At 41.7% G+C, this 26,155-nt stretch overlaps 1 protein-coding gene across 1 annotated transcript in view; it reads left to right on the top strand.

Moving 5' to 3' along the window:
- ALDH1L2 (aldehyde dehydrogenase 1 family member L2) overlaps nt 1-26,155 on the top strand; it is a 60,392-nt gene that overhangs the window by 3,963 nt on the left and 30,274 nt on the right. The window contains exons 2-10 of the mRNA XM_068971481.1: nt 7,865-8,009; nt 9,331-9,565; nt 11,553-11,718; nt 16,126-16,227; nt 16,429-16,518; nt 19,038-19,172; nt 20,267-20,392; nt 21,164-21,255; nt 25,205-25,352. Coding sequence (XP_068827582.1) covers nt 7,865-8,009; nt 9,331-9,565; nt 11,553-11,718; nt 16,126-16,227; nt 16,429-16,518; nt 19,038-19,172; nt 20,267-20,392; nt 21,164-21,255; nt 25,205-25,352 — 1,239 coding nt within the window. The remainder of the gene's footprint in view (nt 1-7,864; nt 8,010-9,330; nt 9,566-11,552; nt 11,719-16,125; nt 16,228-16,428; nt 16,519-19,037; nt 19,173-20,266; nt 20,393-21,163; nt 21,256-25,204; nt 25,353-26,155) is intronic.

Here is a 26,155-nt window from a genome sequence, read left to right as displayed (position 1 = left end):
GTTGAAGGACAGCATCCCCTGGTCCGCTCCAGCTGACCATTGCCACTTGGGAATGTTGATCATGGTTGACAAGCCTCCTGATTTTTAAAGATAAGTCAGAAATTCAGCCTGCTAATGTAAAACTTCCCAAAAATCTTATCACAGTTCTTTTACAAATGCTCTGTGGGCCAAATATAATCCTCTTGTCAGGTCACCAATTTGCAGCCCCTATCCGTGCAACACGGGGCTTCCCTGATAGTTCGATTGTTAAAGAATCCTCCTGCAATGCAGGAGACCCTGGTCAATTCCTGGGTCAGGAAGATCACCTGGAGAAGGGATAGGCTACCCAATCCAGTATTCTTGGGCTTCCCTGGTGGCTCAGCTGGTAAAAAAAATCCTCCTGCAACGTGGGAGAGAGACCTGGGTTCTATCTCTGGGTTGGGAAGATCCCCTGGAGACAGGAAAGGCCACTCACTCCAGTATTCTGGCTTGGAGAATTCCACAGACTGTACAGTCCATGGGGTCGCAAAGAGTCAGACATGACTGAGCGACTTTCACTTCACTTCACCATGCAATAGTCCTGTACAGATGTGAGAGCTGGATAATGAAGAAGGCTGAGTGCCCAAAAATTGATGATTTTGACCTATGGTGCTTGAGAAGATTCTTGAGAGTCCTTTGGACAGTAAGATTAATTCAGTCAATCCTAAAGGAAATCAACCCTGAATATTCATTGGAAGGACTGTTGCTGAAGCTCTAATACTTTGGCCACTTGATGCCAAGAGCTGATTCTTTGGAAAAGACCCTGGTGCTGGGAAATATTGAGGGCAGGAGGAGAAGGAGAAGACAGAGGATGAGATGGTTGGATGGCATCACTGATTCAATGGACATGAGTTTGACCAAACTCCATGAGATAGGGAAGGACAGGGAAGCCTGGTGTGCTGCAGTCCTTGGGATCGCAAACGGTTGGACATGATTGAGAGACTGAACAACAACAGCAACCACACACTGTGCCCAGAGCATGGCAAATGCCCCGAATATGCTTCTTGAACAGATCTTGCACACCGTCAGGCATAATGTGGGAAACCACGTGCCAGATAGTCCCTTAAGAGTTAGGTATCTCACGGTCTCAGAAAAATTTATTTTGTTTTATTCTTTTGTGAAAAAGGTCCTTTCCCATTATAATCGGAAAAACTGCCAGTTCTCTCAATTTCTAACATAGGCAGCTTTGACCTTATTTTACACCCTGCTCAAATGATTTTATTAAGAAGGGCTTTGGATTAGCTCAGACTCTTAGCACTGTGCCTTTAAGTTTTCTGTAGAAGATTGTGTTTTTTTCCAACCATTAGAGCATAATGAGTTCATATTAACTTGCTTCCCAAGAGAGTTTCACCAAGATGTGGATAGTCGCTGGAATGTAATATTTCATATTAATAGTTTAAGAAGCAAAAGCCCTATACCCTGCAAAAGGCTCTTCTAATGCAGAAGATTATCTCAAGGGAATTGCAGGGTAATAGCACTTATCACCCAGATTTAGAAATACTGTGGATCACTTTATGCCCCCTTCTTCTTTCTCACCAAGGTAACAGATTCTGCTGGTCTCCCTATTTTTATTTTAAGGATTTTATTTTAAGAGTAGATGTCATCCATTGCCTTTAAAAAATGTGAACCTCTGCTTGGTATCCCAGTTTTGCTGACAACACTATACATTGATACCATACTTCCTTGTTATAAAGTCAAACTTCTGTGGTACATCCTCTCATGCTTCTGCAAATCCTAATAAATTCTGACTATGACAAACAAACAAAACAGGCACTGAGAGTATCTCAAAGAATGTCCTCTGGTCACCAGCCTTCACCCTTTAATAAATGATAACTGTCTCCCATGACAGGACCACCATGGTAATCCATTAGAAAGTCTGATGAAACTGTATCCCATAATTGACCTGTCAAACTATTGCCAGATTTTTCTTTTAAAAAAAAAAAAAGATGGGAGGAGGAAGACCATCAACGCAGGAAAGCAATAGAAGTACATCTGCTGAAGTGAAATAGATCTGAGTTTGAATCCTGCCTTTACTCCTTATTATTATTATTATCTGTGGCCAGGTTACTTAACTTCCCTGAGCCCTGTTTTCTCATTTATAAAATGGATCACAGTGAGTCTTAATTATGTATGATAAGGATTTGATACATTTTTTAAATTAGTGAAAGAGGTTCAATAGAGTGCCTGTCTCATGGTACACTCCCATAGGAAAGGTTCATTATCATCATTTTTATTTACCTGGGTATTACTTGTAGTATACTAGCTGACATTTCAGTTCAGTTCAGTTCAGTCGCTCAGTCATGTCCGACTCTTTGCAACCCCATGGACTGCAGCACGCCCTGTCCATCACCAACTTCTGGAGTTTACTCAAACTCATGTCCATCGAGTTGGTGATGCCATCCAACCATCTGATCCTTTGTTGTCCCATTCTCCTCCTGCCTTCAGTCATTCCCAGCATCAGGGTCTTTTCCAAGGAGTCAGTTCTTCGCATCAGGCCGCCAAAGTATTGGAGTTTCAGCTTCAGCAAGAGTCTTTCCAATGAATATTCAGGACTGATTTCCTTTAGGATTGACTGGTTTGATCTTCTTGCAGTCCAAGGGACTCTCAAGAGTCTTCTCCAGCACCACAGTTCAAAAGCATCAATTCTTTGGTGCTCACCTTTCTTTATAGTCCAACTCTCATATCCATACATGACCACTGGAAAAACCATAGCTTTGATTAGACAGACCTTTGTTGGCAAAGTAATGTCTCTGCTTTTTAATATGCTGTCTAGGTTGGTCATAGCTTTCTTCAAAGGAGCAATCGTCTTTTGATTTCATGGCTGCAGTCACCATCTGCAGTGATTTTGGAGCCCAAGAAAATGAAGTCTCTCACTGTTTCCACATCTATTTGTCATGAAATGATGGGACTGGATGCCATGATCTTCATTTTTTGAATGTTGAATTTGAAGCCAGGTTTTTCACTCTCCTCTTTCACTTTCATCAAGAGGCTGTTTAGATTCTATTCACTTTCTGCCATAAGGGTGGTGTCATCTGCATATCTGAGGTTATTGATATTTCTCCCGGCAATCTTGATTTCAGCTTGTGTTTCATCCAGCCTGGCATTTCACATGATGTACTCTGCATTTAAGTTAAATAAGCAGGGTGACAATATACAGCCTTGACATACTCCTTTGCCTATTTGGTACCAGTCTGTTGTCCCATGTCCAGTTCTAACTTGCTTCTTGACCTGCATACAGATTTCTCAAGAGGCAGGTCAGGTGATCTGGCATTCCCATCTCTTTCAGAATTTTCCACAGTTTGTTGTGATCCACACAGTCAAAGGTTTTGGTGTATTCAATAAGGCAGAAGCAGATGTTTTTCTGGAACTCTCTTGCTTTTTCGATGACTCAGCAGATGTTGGCAATTTGATCTCTGGTTCCTCTGCCTTTTCTAAAACCAGCTTGAACTTCTGGAAGTTCACAGTTCATGTACTGTTGAAGTTGGTTTGGAGAATTGTGAGCATTACTTTGCTAGCGTGTGAGATGAGTGCAACTGTGAGGTAGTTTGAGCATTCTTTGGCATTGCCTTTCTTTGGAATTGGAATGAAAACTGACTTTTTCCAGTCCTGTGGCCACTGCTGAATTTTCCAAATTTGCTGACATATTGAGTGCAGCACTTTCATAGCATCATCTTTTAGGATTTGAAATAGCTCACCTGGAATTCCATCACCTCCACTAGCTTTGTTTGTAGTGATGTTTCCTAAGGCCCACTTGACTTCACATTCCAGGATGTCTGGCTCTAGGTGAGTGATCACATTGTCGTGGTTATCTGAGTCATGAAGATCTTTTTTGTATAATTCTTCTGTATAGTTTACATTTTTTGAGCATTTACTATTGCCACACATGGCACATTGCCACATTTCAGGCTTTATCCCACTAAATCCTTATGACAAGAATAATAGTAACTTATAGGATAAGTACTATTATTATCCAGATTTTAATTGATACCAGACAGCTGGTGTTATAGAAGAACAATGGCACTGATGTGATAACTGGGTTAGAATCTCAGAGCTACCACTTAGTAGTGATTGGACTCTAGGCTGTATCTTAATTTCTCTGTTTTAATTTCTTCATCTGTGCTAAGTTGCTTCAGTCATGTCTGACTCTTGGTGACTGTTGCCTGCCAGGCTCCTCTGCCCATGAGATTCTCCAGGCAAGAATACTGGAGTGTGTTGCCATTCCCTTCTCCACTTCATCTGTAAAACAACTTATTAATGCCTGTCTCTGAGAGTCACTGGGCAATCAAAATAAACATATATTAAATACCTGGCACACCCCAGGGTCTCATTAAAATGTTTGCTATTATTTCCACCGCTTCTTTCTGACCCAGACTCCCCAGGGCAGACACGTTTTGGAGGGATGGACACACACTCTAAAACACCAGAGATTTGCTGATTTGCATATGCCTGTCAGTCAATGGAGAGCTTGTTAAAATGCAGCTTCCTTGGCTAATAGAGTGCAGAGACAGGGTCCAAACTTCCTCATATGCTTTTGAGTTAATGCCAAATTCCTGAGGGTCTGACTCAGTAGATCAGGGGTGGGACCCAGGAAACCACATTTTTATTTCCTCCCAGATAATTCTGCCAACACGGACCGTCAGTCCTCAGATCATACTTGGAGAAATAAGGCTAAAGTAAAACATCCCAGTACAGCTGTTTAGAATTATACTAACTCACTATAAACACTTAAAATCATTAACTGAAATTTTCTCCCTGTTAGAAACTTGCCTTTATAGTCTCAGTTTTACCACTAAGCTCAGAAAGTGTTTCAGTGAATGTAGAATTTCCAGAGATACTGACATGGTTTCTTTAAGCACTTTCTGGCAGACTGTTGATTTAGGAATTGAAATCCCAATAACAAGATGACAGCTGGGGACACACTACATTTGAGTCAGCTCATCCTCATGGCCCTTGATTGTTTTTTACGACTAATATTTAGGACGTCTTAAAATATTTGGCATTGGTAATGGTGTGAGGTAAAAGCCAAATTTTGTAAGATAGCAAGCACATTGGTTCTGTATCAAGCAACAGCATTAATTATAGGATCTGAAAATAGAGTATTTACCAAACATTTTGAGTTTTTGAATGAGAGGAAATGAAATAGTTATGTGTTATCTGTAGGCAAATTGAGCTGTTCTTACAGAGTAAATCTGTCTGTAAGAATCTGTTAGGTGTTGAAGCTTTAGGCTCTTTGGGGATAGAAACTTTGGCTGGCCCTTGAAAGGAATTTTTAAACCCAAACCCTAATTGATTAATTATGAGCTCACAGGGAAGGTGTGAACTTGCATGCGTTTAAGTTCATGCCTAAAAAGGGATGCCATTTATGCCCTTAGCAAAGTGAATTCCCCATATAAGGGATGTCATGTGATATTTCTACAGAATCTAAAAAGAAATGATACAAATTAATGTATTTATGAAACAGAAACAGACAATGAACTTATGGTTGCCAGGAGGGAAGAATGAGGAGAAGACAGGCTAGTTAAGGAGTTTGGGATCTACATATACATACTGCTATATGTTAAACGAATAACCAACGAAATCCTACTGTGTAGCACAGGGAACTCCGCTCAGTGTGACAACCTGGATGGGAGGGGAGTTTGGGGGAGAATGGATAGATGTATATGTATGGCTGAGTCCCTTTTCTGTCCACCTGAAACTATCACAACTCTGTTAATTGGCTATATTCCGATATAAAATAAAAAGTTAAAAAAAATTTTAATTAAAAAAATTAAACCAATATATAAATAAAGTGGGAAATTAAGTTTCTTATAGTCAGATTTTAACAGTGAGGCTTTGCTAATTTAGAATGACTTTCTGGAACGTTAATGAATCCCATTCAAACTGAAGGAAAAATGTTCTATGTCCAAATCCTGTGGAGCTGAATTCTAACATGGTGGAATGAAAGATGGAAAGAACTCTGGGGAGCTGGGGTTGGTTCTTTGCCAAAATGGGACTCACATAGGAGGTCATGACTCTCTGATTACCATCCCTATATGCACAATCCTGCATCCAGCCCGCTTCTCCTGGTGACTCTCTTCACCATCTTAACAATCGTCACGTCAACACATTACCTTAAGCTTTGTGAAAAGACTTCCTCTTGGGAGAATTTACAAAAGGTATAATTGCTTAAAGACAGTCCTTAAAAACTTTAACTCCTTTAGTGCCATTCTTATCTATATGATGTTTATATTTATTGACAATCAGTGTATTTTTGTGCATTAGTGCAGTTTTCTAAAAAGAAGGTAGACTAACACAACACTGTAAAGCAATTATACTCCAATTTCTTTTTTTAATTTGAAAAAAAAACAGAAGTTGGAAGAGATGGGCAGTGCTGGCTCATTTTATGTTTAAATACATACGTGGGCCTTGGAATCTGACAGCCCTGGATTCAAGTCCCACCTTTGCCTTGTTTTGCCAGTATGACCTTGGTGATAAACTAGATTTTTCTAAGGCTTGATTTCTTCATTCATAAAATGATACAAAATGAGGGATAAGAAAACAGGATAGTTGTGAAGATTAAATGAATGAAATAATGGGCAGACCTCAATTTCTTCTCTGAAACCTGTGGGGCCAAATGTGTTTGGGGTTCAGAGTTATTCACATTTAATAGAGTTAGTATGGTACATGGAAACTTACATGCACTTTATAGCAGGGTCTGGGGTAGTATCTGTAACTAAGCACACTGATTGATTTTCTCTGCAGCAAAACATACTAAAGACTATAAACAGTATTGTCAGTTCAGTCAAGTTTGAAGCCAAATGACTTTGTGTTAATTTATAAGACATCTTCAAAGACTATAAAAAACATTTTATTAGATCAATCCAGATCTTGAGACCAAATGAGTTTAGATTACTTACCAAGAATTTTGGAATTCTGGACAATGTGAAAAAATATAGAATTGTCTACTATGTGGCAAAACCTTTAAAACATTATTAAAGCTTTTACTTAAACAGTGCTGTGTGTCAGACACTGCTTTAAGCCTAATACATATTGTCATCTACTTCAATCAGAATTGTGTAAGTTGGTGTTATTTGCATTTTATAGATGAGAAAAAAAGGCAAATAAAAGTTAGTTACTTGCTTGAGGTCACACAACTAATAAGGGATGGGTGGCACTAGGTTTTGACCCCTATATTTTACTAGATGTTAATTCTTGGCTTTATTTTTTGGAGGTGAGAGATGATTCAGCCCTTATTTCTAAATTGTGGGGCATAAAAACATTGTTTTATTGAGGTAGATCTTGCTGAGAACTACACTTTTTTTAACTATGAAACTTGGGCTTATTTGTTAACATCTGGTTTCATTTTATCAAGGAGTTGAAATACCTTGTAAAAATATATGCAATCTCAATGATTATAGTGAATAATCACGTGAGCAAAAGCAAAGGGAAAATGAGGAATACTTAGGTGTGAAATTGCAGTATGTAGCATGTAGTCTGAGTTCAGTGTATGTCAATAAATATTTTACTTTGTAAACCTTTAAGCCTTGTGTAGCCCTTAGCATCTGGTATTACTGAGAAAAGATTATTTATTATCCATGTATCTTCTATCTATACTAATGTTGTTGTTTAGTCGCTAATGCATATCTGACTTTTTTGTGACCCCATGGACTGTAACCTGCCAGGCTTCTCTGTCCATGGGATTTCCCAAGCAAGAATACTGGAGTAGGTTGCCATTTCCTTCTCCAGGGGATCTTCTCCACCCAGGGATCAGACCTGTGTCTCCTGCACTGCAGGCAGATTCTTTACTATGGAGCCGCCAGGGAAACCCATCCATACTAATATCTGTCACTATTGAATTGTTTCACAGATTTGTTTCAAAAACAAGCTGAAAGTGGCACTTATTGGTCAGAGCCTCTTTGGACAGGAGGTCTATAGTCATCTCTGCAAAGAAGGCCACCGAGTTGTGGGAGTGTTCACAGTTCCAGACAAAGATGGAAAAGCTGACCCACTTGGTGAGTGTATCTTGGAGCAACTGGATCATGGATTCTGCACTAGGCCTTCTCGGGCCGAGTCAATTTGTATGGTGGGTACAGACTCACACATTGTCCCTTCTCTTGTGGGCCTCAAGACAAAGATGCAGGCCCCTGTTGTACTGAGTTTCTCCACTTAACAATGTGGTGATCATCAGGTCCATCAGAGGAATTTCCAAGCGTATGTTTTTCCTGAGCTATGCTTGTGACTTTCCAAAGGTTCTATAAGACATGTAGAATAATGTGTGATGCAGAGGTGCCAACACAAATGCAAGGAAGCCCACATCCAATAATAGCAATTCATGTGGGCTTATAAAGAAGACGTTTGTCTCAGAACAAATTATAACGATGGCTGCTTGACTCTTAACAGTAGGTAAAGAAAATAGCCATCCCCAAAGCAAACCTACAGTGTGATTCTGATTTGCTCACTTTAGTTATGTTGAACGAAAGGGCAAGAAACAGATATTAGGTTCATTTTTTTGGTAAGATGGTACAGAAAACCCGAATGAGCTTTTTGGTCAACCCAATAGAAACAGTCTACAGGTAGAGAATAAGGACTAGTATCTAGAAACCTTGGCTTGTGACTTGAATCTTTATAAATCACTGGTATGATGCAATATATTGGTTGGGAAATAATATCTATGATAACTCTGAATTTTTTTTTTTCTTGAAAGAAGCAGCTCTGGTGTTTATTCTAGTTTCTGTTACTGGGAGAATTGGATAAAGGCAGTCAGAAGGTACAAACTCCCAATTATGAGTAAGGAGTAGGGATATAATGTCGGAGAAGGCAATGGCAACCCACTCCAGTACTCTTGCCTGGAAAATCCCATGAGCGGAGGAGCCTGGTAAACTGCAGCCCACGGGGTCTCACAGAGTCGGACACGACTGAAGCAACACAGCAGCAGCAGGGATATAATGTACAACCTGATAAATATAATGAACACTGCTGTATGTTACATATGAAAGTTGTTAAGAGGGTAAATCCAAAGCATTATCATCATAATAAAAAATTTTTTCTACTTCCTTTATTTTGTATGTATATAAGATGAAGAATGTTTACTAAGCTTACTGTGATAATCATTTTCATGATGTATGTCGGTCAAATCATTATGCTGTACACCTTGAACTTATACAGTGGGGCTTAAAGCAGCTACCTTTGGCCATAAGATGGTCAGAATCTAAATTGTTCTTCATCATGTTTTATTTGTAGATGTTTCATGAAATTACAATGTGCGAACTCATAGTAATACAAAATTATGGCCCAAACTTTTTTGATGAAAATAATCTTCTCTTTCATGCTTAGCATTGGCTGCAGAGAAAAATGGGACCCCTGTGTTCAAGTTCCCTAGATGGAGAGTCAAGGGCAAGACCATAAAGGAGGTGGCGGAGGCCTACAGATCCGTGGGTGCTGAGCTCAACGTACTTCCCTTCTGCACACAATTCATCCCCATGGATGTAATTGACGGCCCAAAGCATGGTTCCATCGTTTATCACCCGTCTATCCTTCCCAGGCACAGAGGAGCTTCTGCTATCAACTGGTGAGATTTTTCTTTAAATAACCAAGATGGGCCCATTTCTATTGCCTGTAATCTTTCTGTTTTTAACCTAGGTGATCAAGGAACTAGGTATGCTTGAACAATTGTGAGGTCCTGATTGCATGAACTCCCTGAGATCTTGAGGTACTGCATAACCCAGAACAGCATTCCCAAGAATCTTCTATGACCTATTGGCTCCACTGGATGTAACTAGGTATTGAGCAAGCAAAGGTCCTGTGTTCAGACGAGTCTGGTTTATGCTGGATTTCTGTTTCTCAGAACCTAGAGAATTTAATATGTGCTTTCATGTGAGCATGCTAATCTCCAAGGGAGAATGTGAGTACAAAGTGTTCCTCAATTTATTTGGCCATAGAGCTTTTTTTGCAGAGTATCTCAGGTACATTTCAAGAAATGCTGAATTACCTGAAATTATCTTTCTCATGGTCTGGCTTCCCCCATTCAAGGTTAAGTCTCTTGAGGGGAGAAAGGACTATGGTCTAACGTTTTTACTGCCATAAGGCCCAGGTTCAAGAACACTGCCTGCTACTGCCCAGTATCATAGGTACACTATCCTGTGGGTCAAGGTGGGCCTTTCTCATCATCCCTACCATCTCTCCTTTACCTGCATAACCCCCAGCTCTCTCTCAGGGTCAAGTTATCATATAGGCAGAAAATCTACCCTTGGTTTAAATGTGGTGAAAAATATTTAATTATATTGGGCTGGCCAAAAATGTCATTCAGATGTTTCTATAGCATACTGTGGAAAAACCCATATGAACTTTTTGCCCAACCCAATGTTTCAAGACTGATTACATGAATTGATTTCTTTTTGGCTCTTGTAAATAGTACTATAGTGAATATCTTTGTATTCAAACGTACTTTTTTTTTTTTTCTCATTTCACATTGCTTCCATGTGTAGAATCATTGACTCAAAGTATATGAATATTTTTAAGGCTCTTGATAAGACAGTGCCAATTAGTTCGTCAAGATTTCTGAAATGAGTAGTTGATTGATTGGTCAGTTGACTGAGTTGGTCTTCTTGGCTAGTAGCTCAGAGAGGTAACAATGATTTCAGTGAAGAGTATGGCTGACCTATCACTTCATACTCTGTCTATATTAGCCTGCTTTCTGATATGCTTTTATATATGCATTCCCATCTATCTGGTTTATTGTATATATTATAAGGCCTGTGTGTGTGCTAAGTTGCTTCAGTCGTGTCTGATTCTTTGTGACTCTATGGACTGTAGCCCTCCAGGCTCCTCTGTCCATGGGATTCTCCAGGCAAGAATACTAGAGTGGGTTGCCATGACTCTCTCCAGGGAATCTTCCAGACCCAGGGATTGAGCCTGAGTCTCTCATGTCTCCTGCACTGGCAGGCAGGTTCTCTACCACTAGCGCCACCTGGGAAGCCATAAGGTCTGTAGGGTCAGTATTTCCTCTTAGGCTAAATTTATAGAACACATAATACAATTAGTTGAATTAATCCACCCTCTTTTACTATTATTTGTTTATAGACAATCTAATTCCAGCTCTAAGTGATGCCTATACCTGAATTATACAACCTAAGTTAAACATCAGTTCTCCTTTCAACACTGCACTGACTATCCTCTGTTTTATCTTCCATGATCTTATTCTGCCTAATACAGGGTCAGGTGCAATGTGGGAACTGGACCCTGGTGGGCAAAATTACTTGATGTTGCAATAGAAAGCCAACACCTGGGAGTCAGTGAGACGTAGTACTGATGGTCTCTGATGCCTTTTCATTACTATGTGTTAATAAGAAAGATTACAGAGATGGGGATGTATAAAATCACAGCGCCATTAAGTTCTCCTTTTTATGAATGCTGATATCGCCCGGCCCTGCTGTAATTTTCACAGAAGCTTCATTCACTGTCTATTTTCCACTGTAACCACATTGTACTTTCATGTTACTAATTCACCTTATGATACAGTTAACCAATGTGTTACATTGCAACTCTTCTTTTCACAGGACTCTAATCATGGGAGATAAGAAAGCTGGGTTTTCTGTTTTCTGGGCTGATGATGGTTTAGACACAGGACCCATCCTTCTCCAGAGGTCGTGTGATGTGGAGCCCAATGATACCGTAGATGCTCTTTATAACCGATTTCTTTTTCCAGAAGGAATCAAGGCCATGGTCAGTACAATTATGCCATCACAGAGAATCTAGTAAACCTTTAAAGTTTTGGCAATGTTTCTCTTTTATTGAGGATTTGCTCCTATGAATTTTTACTAAAAATAAGTATGAAAAACAAAATTAGATTTTATTATATTTACTAATAGGATGGTATATTGAGGGAGGAAATCAGAACTTCAGAATTTCTTATTCTGTGAAGCTGACTTATTCTTCTGAGGACAGTGATCAACTGGATAAAGTAGTCATCAAATTTCATTTCTTTTACCACTTATTTGGATCTCCATCCTGTTTATAATGACTAATTGTAAAGAAGTAGCAGAATCTGAAGAAATTTTGCTATGTAATTTTGACTTCCTTCAAAAACATTTAAAATCAGTCTATGTAATAGGGCAAAATTTGACACTGCTTTATTTGTTCAGGTATGCTCTGAATTAAAAACTCAAAACATGTACATCACAAAGAAGTGATATATTAACCTGTAAAAACATTGAAAGATAATTTCAGTATCATTTAATGTTTTCTAGTGTTTGATATGGTAGAAGTACAGCATAGAGGTGGACAATAAGATGGTATAAAACAGCAGCCATTGATTTAGGAGAGAGGAGAGCAGTATTTTGCTTGTCAACATTTAATGATTAAGGGGGTGCTTTCCTAGTAGCTCAGATGCTAAAGCATCTGCCTGAAATGCAGGAGACTTGGGTTTGATCCCTGGGTTGGGAAGATCCCCTGGAGAAGGAAATGGCAACCCACTCCAATATTCTTGCCTGGAGAATCCCACGGACAGAGGAGCCTGGGTGGCTACAAAGCATGGGGTCACAAAGAGTTGGACACGACTGAGTGACTGACGCAATGATTAAGAGAGTAGTTCTTGCTCTACCATTTGTTTGTTGTACAGTAGGCAAGTCATTTAGCCCCTTTAGCCTTGGTTTCCTCATCTATAAAATGTGGACACTACTGCCTGACTTACAAGGTTGTTGTTGTGAAAATTAAATGACATTTGTGTAAAGCATCTGGCACGCAGTAGGTGCTCAAAATGATTATTATAATCAAAGTAGAAGTCTGTGTGGCCAGTAGCATTTGTGCAAACCTGGATTATGGCCAGAAATAGGTGGAATGAATGAGCTTAGCTTGAACCTGTCCCACGTGGCTCCCTCCACATGCTCTTGAGGAGGTTGGAGTACTTAGCTGTGAGTACTTAGAGAGAAAACTGAGAACATGAGCTCACATAAGTCTCCCAGTGAAGGACACAGGCTCTCAACTCAAGGTAAAAATAAATGGTGCACAGAAGGGGACACAGGACACATCCCAAAGGCAATCAAACTCATGGACAGACTTTAATTTTTTTTTTATTCCAGGTGTCCTAAACTATAAATCCAGGTGAATTCCTTAAACATAACTATGTATTATTTTCTAGAATCATCATGATGAGCAGAAGTAACCCTCAATGACTTATTTTACAATTATCTTCCTAATATTTCCATTGAAAAAGCAAGATTGAAATGTGTTTAAATAAAGGAGTCATGTTTAAAAGTGCGGGCTGGATATGGGCAGTAGATAGATCTAGAGACAGACCCTTCTCTCACACCTACCAGCTGTCTCTCTTGCTGCTGCTGTTGCTAAGTCACTTCAGTCGTGGCTGACTCTGTGCAACCCCATAGATGGCAGCCCCACAGACTCCCCCGTCCCTGGGATCCTTCAGGCAAGAACACTGGAGTGGGCTGCCATTTCCTTCTCCAGTGCATGAAAGTGAAAAGTGAAAGTGAAGTTGCTCAGTTGTGTCTGATTCTTAGCGACCACATGAACTGCAGCCTACCAGGCTCCTCCATCCGTGGGATTTTCCAGGCAAGAGTACTGGAGTGGGTCGCCAGTGCCTTCTCCTCTGTGATCTTGAGCTACTTGCTTTTTCTCAAGCTAATTGCTTGAGGCTTTTTGCAACCTCATATGTAAAACAAGACTGATAATATCCACCTTGTAGGACTTGTGTGATGTTAGTTAGTCACTCAGTCATGTCTGACTCTTTGTGACCCCATGGATTGTAGCTGACCAGGCTCTTCTGTCCATGGCATTCTCCAGGCAAGAATACTGGAGTGGATTTCCATTTCCTTCTTCTAGGATTGAACCCAGGTCTCCTGCATTGCAGGCAGATTCTTTACTCTCTGAACCACCAAGGGGTATTTTACATAAAGAAGCTAACCCATATGTGTGTGTGTGTAAAGTTGCTTCAGTTGTGTACAATTCTTTGCAGCCCTTTGGACTGCAGCCCACCAGACTCCTCTGTCCATGAGATTTGCCAGGCAAATATACTGGAGTGGGTTGCCATTTCCTATTCCAGGAGATCTTCCCTACCTGGAGACTGAACCTGAGTCTCTTATGCCTCTTGCATTGGCAAGCAGGCAGATTCTTTACCACTAGCGCCACCTTTGAGAGAGTCAATTCCTAGGCAGGTTGATAAGAAGTCTGGGGGTCCCCAAGGAGAGAGGGGTCTGGAATTCTCAAGGAGGAGGAAAGGACAAACAAGAGAGGGGTCTGGAATTCTCAAGGAGGAGGAAAGGACAGACTTTTCTTCCTCTACATTCCTTAGGATTATATAACAGTAATGTATCCTGCTTAAGGATAGTTTCTGGAAAAAACCTTCTGGCTAATCCTGTTATCTTAAAATGTAAATTATGGGAGTGGGTCTAGTAAGGTCTTTACAACCTCCAGACATTCTTTTGATTCACTGTAATAACTAATTAAAAAGTATATAACTCCATTGCTAACACTAGCGAGGGGGCACTCTTTCTGCCACCTTCTGATGTCTTTGTCAGAAGCTTTCTCTATCTCTTTTATACTTTAATAAAACTTTATTACACAAAAGCTCTGAGTGATCAAGCCTCGTCTCTGGCCCCGGATTGAATTCTTCTCCTTCGGAGGCCAAGAATCCCAGCATCTTTCATGGTTCAGTAACAACCTTTCATCTTTGGGGCTCGTCCGGGATTCTTCAGGACAAGGTAAGGATGCTTGGAGCTCTAGTTCTTTGCTCTCCTAGCGAACCCGTTTTCTGCTGTACTTTACTAACTCTACAGTATGCTTGTGTGAATGAATGACATGCCTTGAGCAAAGCAAGTGAGGAGGAGCCTTGTTCTGCGGTTCTGCAGTGACCTCATATGGCTTATGGCAGAAACCTGTCAGGGGTTTATACCGACCTGCCAATGCCAAGAGGCACCCAATGTCTCCTTTGGGGACCGACCAGAAATGGGCAAAGCGTGTGGACCGAACTCTCCTTTCTCGGTCAAACTTTCCAGTTTCTTTGACCATTTCATAACTCCTTGGGAATTAGAACTACTAACCTATCTGTCGGATCATAGACTTCCAAGGGACTTGTGATCTATGTTGTTACTGTGTACTGTTACTTAGGACCCCAACTTGGATTGGTAGTCAGGAAGCGCCTAGCCTTGCTAGGAGTCGAAAGTTCAGAAGCTAGGTGGAGCTCTAGCCCCAAGAGCATCTCTGAGGTTAAAGGTTACTCAGATTGGAAGTGCAATGGGTTTCTTCCTTAGCAATGCTAGCTCTTAGTGGACCAGAGGAGGCTTTCCAGTGGCTTTTGTCCCAACTCCTTAGATATTCTTTCTGTGGAGTCTGTGGGAATGAAATGGAAGGACTAGCCCTAATAACTCGAGGACAAAAATCAATTTTTCCTCACTGGCCAGTCCTTCACCATCTCTTTTGCTATTGCTTATACTGGTGTGGTGATGCTTGAAAGGAACATCTCAGCTTTATGTTCATACTGGTCTTATTGTGGTCAGGAATATACTCAGGGTCGTGCACAGGCACTTGGGTGACAAATGTTTCCCCCAGCAGTCTTAGCTTGGGAGGCATTCCGGAAGGTTACTGATTGCACCTCAGGTGGCATCAGAGGCAAGCAAGGTTTTAATGGTGAGGAGCTGGACATCAGTCTGGGATGCCATCAGGTCTACCCCTGGTGCCTCTCTGCCCTGCCTCGGTGGTGGAACCGGGAGGGAAGAGTACAGTGGCTGCATCGGTAAGGGACAGACTAAGTCCGACCAAGGAAGGGAGGCTTTGGTGTAAGGTTTGTCTACACCCCCATGTAGATCAGTGAGGGACGCCCCCGGTAGAGAGACGGCGCTGGTTGCTTCTTTCTCTCTTACAGGTGGGGGCTAACAATTCCAGACCCCTAGCTCCTCCTTGAGAACCCCTGACCCCTCTCTCCTTGGGGACCCCCGGACTTCTTATCAACCTGCCTAGGAATTGACTCTCTCACCTGGGAAGCCCCACCTAACACACTGCCTGGTACAATTATGGATTCAAAGAAATTTTATCAAAGTCTGACTCTCTGGACAGATTTATATATAGTAATTCTGTTAAACAGAAACTTCAGTTAAACACCGGTAACATGTTTGGCTTTAGGTGGAAGCTGTCCAACTTATAGCTGATGGTAAAGCTCCTCGCATTCCCCAGTCAGAAGAAGAAGCAACGTATGAAGGTATTCAGAAAAAGGAAAATGCTGAGGTATTTATATCAACTCAGTTATGCTTCTCAGAATTCACTGTCCCCCACCTTTGAGCAGTTCTCAGTGTACCATTTCCTCAATGAAAGGAAGACCTCCAAGCCACCTGCCCCATCCCTACCCATGTCTGCCACTGATGGAGAGACATGTCTCTATTGCCTTTGAGACTTGAGAAGTTCAACCTGTGCTTTGCGCATTTCTAGATCTCTTGGAATCAGTCTGCTGAAGCTTTACATAACTGGATCCGAGGTCATGATAAAGTCCCTGGAGCTTGGGCAGAGATAAATGGACAGGTATGTTCTAGGGCCCAATGTTTTCTTTCGGCGTGTGACCTTTGTAAGAGGCATTACTCATGAGTTGAGGCTTCCCCTGGTTCTTCCTTTGCTTGTGAGGAGAGTTTGTGTTCTAGGTACACGTGACCAACTAAAGGAGTTTAGGTACACGTGGCCAGCTAAGAGAGCCTAGGTGCACATGGTCATGTGGTGCATTTTTTACTCCGCACATATGGAGCCTTTGATGTGAGGCAGACACTAGGCACAGCCTCTGCTCTCAGGGAGACTGTAGTTTTATGGAGAAAGCAGGGAAATGAATAAGCACTCACAAGGCAGTAAGACAAATGCTGTAACTGAGGTCCAGCCTCAGGTATCTTAGGAAAGCCTTCCTAGAAGAGTTGTTTGGCTTGCACTTCAAGAAGAGGTCAACAAGTAGAGAATGAGACACAGAGTTAAAGACCCAGAGGTAGGAGAGCATGTTACCCGGACAGGAACTTGCAGTAGAGTTCAGAGAAGCTGGGGCCTCAGATGTGAGGAGTGAGAGTGAGAGGGCAGGGAAGAGATGCTGCAGGGGCGGTGGGCAGGGGTAGGGGCAGGGCAGGGACAGGAAAAGCCTCCTGATACCTGGGGAAACTCCGCTCAACTCAGCTTCTCAAGCTTCGCCTCCTCTAGGAAGTCTCCTGACCTCATTCTCCCAGCCTGGGGGGACTGGGCATCCCTTTTCTCCTTTCCAGTAATGCCCTGCCTAGCTCTGACTCAGCATATTGTCTATTGTAAGCATTTCTTTATGTATCTATCCCTCTGCCCACCACAGACTGGGAGCCCCTCAAGGGCAAGGGCATCATGCTGTTGTCTTGATAGTCTCAGTCCTTTAGCTGGGTCCTCAGTGCATATTAGATATCAATAAAACTATATGGGATCAGTGAAGAACCAAAGGTGGAAGTCCAGTGCCATGGATAAGAGTATGGAATTGGAGGGTACTACACTAAGTGAAATAAATCAGACAGAGAAAGACAAATGCCGTCTGATATCACTTATATATGGAATCTAAAAAATACAACAAAGTAGTGAATATAACAAGAAAGAAACAGACTCCAAATATAGAGAACAAACTAGTGGTTACCAGTGGGGAGAGGGAAGCGGGGAGGAGCAAGACAGGAATAGGGAATTGAGAGGTACAAATTATTATGTGTAAATTAAGCTACAAGTATATATTGTACAACATAGAGATTACAGCCAATATTTTATAATAACTATAAATGAAGTATAAAAATTGTGAAATCACTGTTGTACACCTGTAGCTTATATAATATTGTACGTCAACTATACTTCAATAAAACATTTTATCATGGACATCCTTATACAAATGTACTCTTGATTACATGGGGAATATTGGATATACATCTTGGACTACAGTGACATCATATAGCATATGAATATATTTTATCACAACTGATAATGCCTTGTTTTTTAAAGCATTTATACTCACAGACACACCAAAAGTATGGGATCTGAAGCCAGAATGTTTCCAGTAAAATTCTGGCATTGCCACTATTTGTTGTATAACCATGGGCAGGTTACTTAACCATTGAGTACCTTGGTTTCCTTATTGCAGAATGAGACTAATAATAGTGCCTCCTTCATTGGTTTGGAGTTGTTGTAAAGATGCAATGAGTTAATACATGTTAATTCATCTAAGCACTTAGTCCCAACATAGAATAAATATTCAATAAATATTAAATAATAGAGTTGTCAATAAATGGTAGCTAATGACCACAGAATTATAAGAGGTGGCTTAGTGGTAAAGAATCCGCCTACCAATGCAGAAGATGTAAGGGACACAGGTTCAGTCCTTGGGTTGGTAAGATGCCCTGGAGGTGAAAATGGCAACTCACTCCTGTACTCTTGCCTGGGAAATCCCATGGACAGAGGAGCCTGGCAGGCTACAGTCCATGAGGTCACAGAGAGGCAGACACAACTGAGGGGCTGAGCACACATGCAAGCATAGAATTAAAGTAACGACTATCATGACAATAGCAAATCAATTAATATCCAGTTCTCTTGGTTACAGTCTGGATCCAGTCTTGTTTCCATGAGCTGACCCACAACGCTTCCTGTACCTCCCATCACACATTCCACTGCAATGCAATAGTCTGTTTACTACTCTGCACCTGCCTCCCTGCGCCCACATCAATACCTCTACTTCCCACAAAAACTCTGCCTTCAGGCTGCGAAGTCTGTGAGAGCTGTCATGTCATTCACCTTTGTGTCAGTGCAAATAAATGATACATGTATACTTGCATCCCCTGGATGTGGGGCGTTTTTCAACTCTTCAGTCATACCCTCACAGACTGTCTCTTGCCTTGTGTCATTCCGATAGGTGCTTGATATAGTCTCTTATGCTGGCAGTAGGAGGTCTCTCATTTGGGCATAAATGAGAATGTCAGCTGCTTTTTTTTGTAGGGCATGCTGCTTTCATAGACCCTTATAAACAGCCTTCATTTCCTCCTTTCACAACTTGGGTTTGGTCTCTTTACTAGGTGGTCACTTTCTACGGCTCATCATTGCTGAATAGCTCCATCCCTCCTGGAGAACCACTGGAAATTAAAGGTGCTGAGAAGCCTGGTCTTGTTACCAAAAATGGACTTGTTCTTTTTGGTAACGATGGAAAAGCAGTGAGTGTTCAATAGGGTTACCTATAAAATCACTTTGGTGGTTTCCTTCAATTACCCAAGCTCTTGAGGGAGTCTGGCAGGGCAGACTCCCAGGACAGTCTGGCTGTGTAGTGGGATATAGGAGGTTTAAGATGTCTGTGGCTCATTTCTCTCTGGGGATGAGCTGGCTTTATGTGCCTTGATTGAGAACCAGGCATCTCGGGATGGACCCACCAGACCTGCACGGCCTGCTCTGTGATACAGTAGAAAGAGCTTAGCGTTTGGTCAGGAGCCAGGGTGTGAATCCCTGCTCTGTCGCTTTCGGTTGTGAGCAGGATGCCTCTCCCCTCTGAGGCTCCGTTTCTCCGTCTACAGAACAGAGAGTGTGATCTGGTCTGGGAGGATCAGGTGGTGTGAGCCTTCTCAGGTGGTCCTCCCTTTGCCAATAGGGAGATGCCCATCTGCACTGCCTGCACGTGGGAGCATGAACTCTGACCCTCAGTGGGCTCTTGGGCAGGTGCCCAATGAGCAAAACAAAAGGGAATTTGCAGCTCACAGATACCTTCTCCTGGCTCACAGGATACATCAGTTACAAAGATTGTAGGCCTCAGAGTCCAGCTTGTCCTGGGTTGTAACCTCAGCTCTGTTACTTGCTGTGAGGCACTGGGCAAATTACTAAACCTCACTGAGCCTTCATTTGCTTATCAGTAAAATGGGGATAATAAGGACACCTGCATCTATCAGGATTTAGGAGACTGAATAAGATACTCAGCATATACGTACTTAGCACTGTGCCTGCTGCAGACTAAGAGTTCAGAAGATGGCAGTAGAGGCAGGAATAGTGCTATTAGTAGCAGTGGTAGTCGTTGTCAGCTTTAGAACCAATACCTGTATCCAAGTGTCAATTTTAGGGGTGTTTATCATCCTCTCTGCTGCCATAACTGAAATACCATTTCAGCCCTTTTACACATAGTAGGTAGTGCTTTCAATCCATATTTTCGTATTTGCCAAATAAGCTGGTCCTTATACTCACATAAGATGCTTTCTCACACTAATCTCACTTTTGAATTGTCCTAATTCTCAATTTTTTCACTTGTTTTGTCGTTATTTTACAGCTGATGGTGAGAAATCTGCAGTTTGAAGATGGAAAAATGATTCCTGCCTCTCAGTACTTTTCATCGGGTGAGATGTCAGTGGTGGAACTCACAGCTGAAGAGGTGAAGGTGGCAGAGACCATCAAGGTGAACACGTGAAGTTTTTAATGTTCCTTGTCTTGCAACAATTCTTGTAACCATTTTTGTAACTCATACCATTAATCTTCAAAGGAGTTGGGATGGAACTTTTATTTCCTCTTTTTTTGTATTAGCTGCAAAAGGAAATCAATGCCAAAATTTATATGCACATTTATTTCTCATTCATATAAGTAATCCAAGGCAGTTCTAGGTTTGCATGGGGGTAAAGTGGGAATATGAGGGCTAGGGGTAGAGTCAAGCAGGAACCCAGGCTCTGCTATCTTTAAGGACCCACTGGGTGTTATCTCCATCCCAGACAGCCAAGAAGAGCAAAAGAGCACAGAAAACCGTGTGACAAAGGTTTTTCATGGGCCACGATTGAGAGTGTTATTGTTGTTTAGTCGCTAAGTCATGTCTGACTCTTTTGCAACCCCATAGACTGTAGCCCCCCAGGCTCCTCTGTCCATGGGACTTCCCAGGCAGGAATGCTGGAGCGGGTTGCCATTTCCTTCTCCAGGGGATCTTCCCAATCCAGAGATCGAACCCACATCTCTTGCATTGGCAGATGGATCTTTTTAACCACTGAGCCACTAGGGAAGCAAGATTGACAGTACAGGTCACTTATATTCATATTCACTGGCTAGAAGTTGGTCAAATAGCCCTCTCTAATTAAAGAGATGCTGAGACATGTAAAGAAGTAGGTTTAGTGAGAAGCTAGCTACTCTCTGCCAGTGTTCTACATGGCAGCTCCCTCATAAAAGTTTCCCTCGTGTCATGTAGGTCATCTGGGCTGGAATTTTAAGCAATGTCCCTGCTATTGAAGGTTCAACAGACTTCTTTAAATCTGGAGCAAGATCAATGGATGTTGCCAGGTAAAACCACCACCTCAGTGACTCACACCCCTGCACCAGGGATTTTCACTTTGACCTTGAAAATCAAATCTAAATCCTTTGTACTAGATGTCATCACTCTATCATACCCATCTATTATATTTCTCTTTCCTTCATCTTTCTTTGCTTGTTTCCATGGTCAAATACATGTATTTGTTCTCTTTTCTTTGTTGCTAACTAGGAGTGTTTTCATATTGACTATACACCTAGAAAACCACCCTACTAATTGTTTATTTCACTTAAAAATATGTCTTCATATTTCTTAGCCTATTCTCCTCCAATTCGAATTGGGAGGCTCTAAGTGAGAATGTTACAGTATGCAGCCTTGACGTACTCCTTTTCCTATTGGGAACCAGTCTGTTGTTCCATGTCCAGTTCTAACTGTTGCTTCCTGACCTGCATACAGATTTCTCAAGAGGCAGGTTAGGTCGTCTGGTATTCCCATCTCTTTCAGAATTTTCCACAGTTTATTGTGATCCACACAGTCAAAGGCTTTGGCATAGTCAATAAAGCAGAAATAGATGTTTTTCTGGAATTCTCTTGCTTTTTCCACGATCCAGTGGATGTTGGCAATTTTATCTCTGATTCTTCTGCCTTTTCTAAAACCAGCTTGAACATCAGGGAGTTCTCGGTTCCCGTATTGCTGAAGCCTGGCTTGGAGAATTTTGAGCATTACTTTACTAGCATGTGAGATGAGTGCAATTGTGCAGTAGTTTGAGCATTCTTTGGCATTGCCTTTCTTTGGAATTGGAATGAAAAGTGACCTTTTCCAGTCCTGTGGCCACTGCTGAGTTTTCCAAATTTGCTGGCATATTGAGTGCAGCACTTTCACAGCATCATCTTTCAGGATTTGAAACAGCTCAACTGGAATTCCATCACCTCCACTAGCTTTGTTCATAGTGATGCTTTCTAAGGCCCACTTGACTATGCAGAGTACATCATGAGAAACGCTGGACTGGAAGAAACACAAGATGGAATCAAGATTGCTGGGAGAAATATCAATAACCTCAGATATGCAGGTGACACCACCCTTATGGCAGAAGGTGAAGAGGAGCTAAAAGGCCTCTTGATGAATGTGAAAGAGGAGAGCAAAAAAGTTGGCTTAAAGCTCAACATTCAGAAAACAAAGATCATGGCATCCAGTCCCATCACTTCATGGGAAATAGATGGGGAAACAGTGTCAGACTTTAATTTTTTTGGGCTCCAAAATCATTGCAGATGGTGATTGCAGCCATGAAATTAAAAGACGCTTACTCCTTGGAAGAAAAGTTATGACCAACCTAGATAGTATATTCAAAAGCAGAGACATTACTTTGCCGACTAAGGTCCGTCTAGTCAAGGCAATGGTTTTTCCTGTGGTCATGTATGGATGTGAGAGTTGGACTGTGAAGAAGGCTGAGTGCCAAAGAATTGATGCTTTTGAACTGTGGTGTTGGAGAAGACTCTTGAGAGTCCCTTGGACTGCAAGCAGATCCAACCAGTCCATTCTGAAGGAGCTCAACCCTGGGATTTCTTTGGAAGGAATGATGCTAAAGCTGAAACTCCAGTACTTTGGCCACCTCATTGGAAGAGTTGACTCCTTGGAAAAGACTCTGATGCTGGGAGGAATTGGGGGCAGGAGGAGAAGGGGACAACCCAGGATGAGATGGCTGGATGGCATCATTGACTCGATGGACGTGAGTTTGTGTGAACTCCAGGAGATGGTGATGAACAGGGAGGCCTGGCATGCTGCAATTCATGGGGTCGCAAAGAGTCGGACACGACTGAGCAACTGAACTGAACTGAAGTGAGAATGTTAATCGGAATTTTCCTATATAATTGCATCTAAAAGGATACCTAACATTGATTATGCTTACCCCAAATCTTTTTTCCTAACTCCCCAAGTTACCCAGTATGGTATATCTAGAATGAGGATTATCAGACTTCCTGCAAGAGTAAGAGTAGTCACTCTATAGTCAGAATTTCTCTGCAGAAGTTTGCAATAGGTAGAAAGGGCTAGAGGACTAGAAAGCCACTCAATGGCATGAAGAGCAGACCAGGATCCTAATAGTGGCGAATCTTGTAGAGGTGCTTTTCCTTTGAGGGCCACTGTATGGCTATTTACTAAATAAACAAGGTAAAAGTCTTCATGTTGACAAAGCAAGTGTTCTTGATGAATATTCTGTTCACGTATTCATTCTTGTATTTTTTTTAATAATTTTTATTGAAGTATAGTTAACTTTCAGTGCTATTTTCTGCTATATAGCAAAGTGAATCAGTTACACATTGTTGACTAAAAAATAAAGTCGCAACCTGAAAGTAGAGTTATTTTATTTGGTGGGGATGTTTAGGACACCGAGCCCAGGAGACAGCATCTCAGTAGCTCTGAGAAAACTGCTCCAAGGAGGCACGAGGGGAAGTCTGGCTATATACAAGTTTGCCACAAAGGGAGCAGGCCACCTGAACATCAAAACTCAGGTATCCGAGCTAAGGAATTTAGCATTCTGTGTATGGAGAGATTGGAGAAGGCAATGGCACCCCACTCCAGTACTCTTGCCTGGAGAATCCCAGGGATGGGGGAGCCTGGTGGGCTGCCGTCTATGGGGTCACACAGAGTCGGACACGACTGAAGCGACTTAGCAGCAGCAGTATGGAGAGATGCAAGCCTCTGGGCTCACTGCATTCATTCCTTCATATGCACCTCAGCTACCTAGGCACAGTCCTGTTTCCCTGTTCACCTTGCTTCTTGCGTTCCCCCAGCTCCTCAGCAATCACCACAGGGGTTGGTAGCATCCTCTGGATCTCAGTTTGGGGAGCCCTTATTCACATTTGCAGGCCAGAAATTGCTGATGGCTATGACATTTTTTGTTTATTAAAATGGCAGGAGATATGTTCATTTCACACATACACATATATTCACTCTTGTTTAGATTTTATACTCATACAGGTCACTATGGAGCATTGGGTAGAGTTCCTTGTGCTATACAGTAGGTTCTTCTTATTAGTTATCTATCTTATATACACGTGTGTGTATACACTCAGTTGTGTCCAACTCTTTGTGGCCCCATAGATGGTAGCCCACCAGGCTCCTCTGTCCACAGAATTTTCCAGGCAAGAATACTGGAGTGGGTTGCCGTTTTGTATTCCAGGGGATCTTCCTGACCCAGGGACAGGCCCACGTCTCCTGCATCTTCTGCACTGGCAGGCAGATTCTTTACTAACTGCACTACCTGGGGAGGTTCTGTTTAGTACCCACCGTAGCCATGTGGGCTTTCCTGGTGGCTCAGAGGGTAAAGAATCCGCCTGCAGTGTAGGAGATGAGGGGTCGATCCCTGGGTTGGGAAGATCCCCTGAAGAAGGGAATGGCTACCCACTCCAGTATTCTTGCCTGGGGAATTCCATGGATGGAGGAGCCTGGCAGGCTACAGTCCACGGGGTCCCAAAGAGTTGAACACAACTGAGCAACTAAAACGTTCACTTAGCCATGTAATACAAAAAAATGTTTGTTTTATTCTTACACCAGATCCAGAGAAAATCGTCTATGATGTGACTTTGGTCTCTCATAATTATCACAGTTCAGAAATTTTCTTTATTTCTTATTCCTGGAGTACTTTTGAAAGGATAGAAACTGATTTTATGTGCCCTTTATTATCTGCTTGTGTGCTGTGCTTAGTCGCTCAGTGAAGAGCTGTGTCCAACTCTTCTCTTGAAAGTAATGAAAATATCTTTGCTTCAGTTTCTTGTATTAAAAAAAACTGCCACTGTCTTTGGAGAAAGCTTTAACATTTTTTTCTCTCAATCTTATTAATTTCTGTCACTAATATAGACGATCTCATGGACTATAAATTAGTATGTGACATAAGTCCTACCTCAAAGCAACCTAAATGTAATCATACAGTCCTCTAAACTCTTTGGAAAAATGTCAGTAACGTGAGCTGGTTCTTCTTTTCAGACTGGTTGAAGAGATAAGACAGAAGTGTGGAGGGCTTCAGTTACAGAATGAGGATGTTTATCTGGCCACCAAATTTGAAGACTTCATCCAAAAAGTCGTGAGGAAACTGAGAGGAGAGGATCAGGAAGCGGAGCTAGTGGTGGATTATGTAAGCCTGTCCACGGTGTTGAAAATCCACGTGGTTAAGACCTTCATGCTAGAGAAGACTGCTGTGCCTCTCACCCATTTGCTTTTCATTTACAACTTTCTTAAATGACAGACAGTTTTGAGATTATAATTCAGATACCATACATTTCACCTTTTAAAAAATGTACAATTCATTGTATATTCACTGTGTTGAGCAACCATGACCATGATCTGATTATGGAACATTTTTTTTACCCTCCCCCCCACCCCCCGAAGAAACTCCATATCCACTGGCACTCATTCTCTGCTCTCCTCTTCTGGGCCCTGGCACCAGGAAACCACCAATTTACTTTCTGTTTCTATGAATTTGCCTATTTGAGACATTTCATACACGTGGAATTAGGCGATAAGTGGCCTTTTGCAGCTGGTTTCTTTCACTCAGCATAATGTGTTCAAGGTTCATCGACATTCTAGAGTAGATTATCACTTTATTCCTTTTCCTGGCCAAGCAATAGTCCATCGTGTGAATAACTATGTTTTATTTATCCTTTCCTTGGTTGGTGTACATTTGAGTTGTTTCTGCTTTTTGGCTATTATAAATTACGCTGCTATGAAAATTCACATAGGGTTGGCCAAAAAGTTCGTTTGTGTTTTTGGTAAGATGTAACAGAAAAACTTGAATGGACTTTTTGGCCAACCCAATGTAAGTTTTTGTGTGAACATATGTTCTCAATTCTCTTGGGTAAATATCTAGAAGCGGAATTGGTGAGTCATATGGGAACTCTTGTGTTTAACTTTTCAAGGAGCTACCAATCTGCTTTGCAA

This window comes from Capricornis sumatraensis, chromosome 4 (assembly GCF_032405125.1).
Source record: "Capricornis sumatraensis isolate serow.1 chromosome 4, serow.2, whole genome shotgun sequence".
Taxonomy (NCBI): domain Eukaryota; kingdom Metazoa; phylum Chordata; class Mammalia; order Artiodactyla; family Bovidae; genus Capricornis; species Capricornis sumatraensis.
Note: the sequence above shows the minus strand (reverse complement) of the source record. Positions and strands in the feature narration are given on the sequence as shown.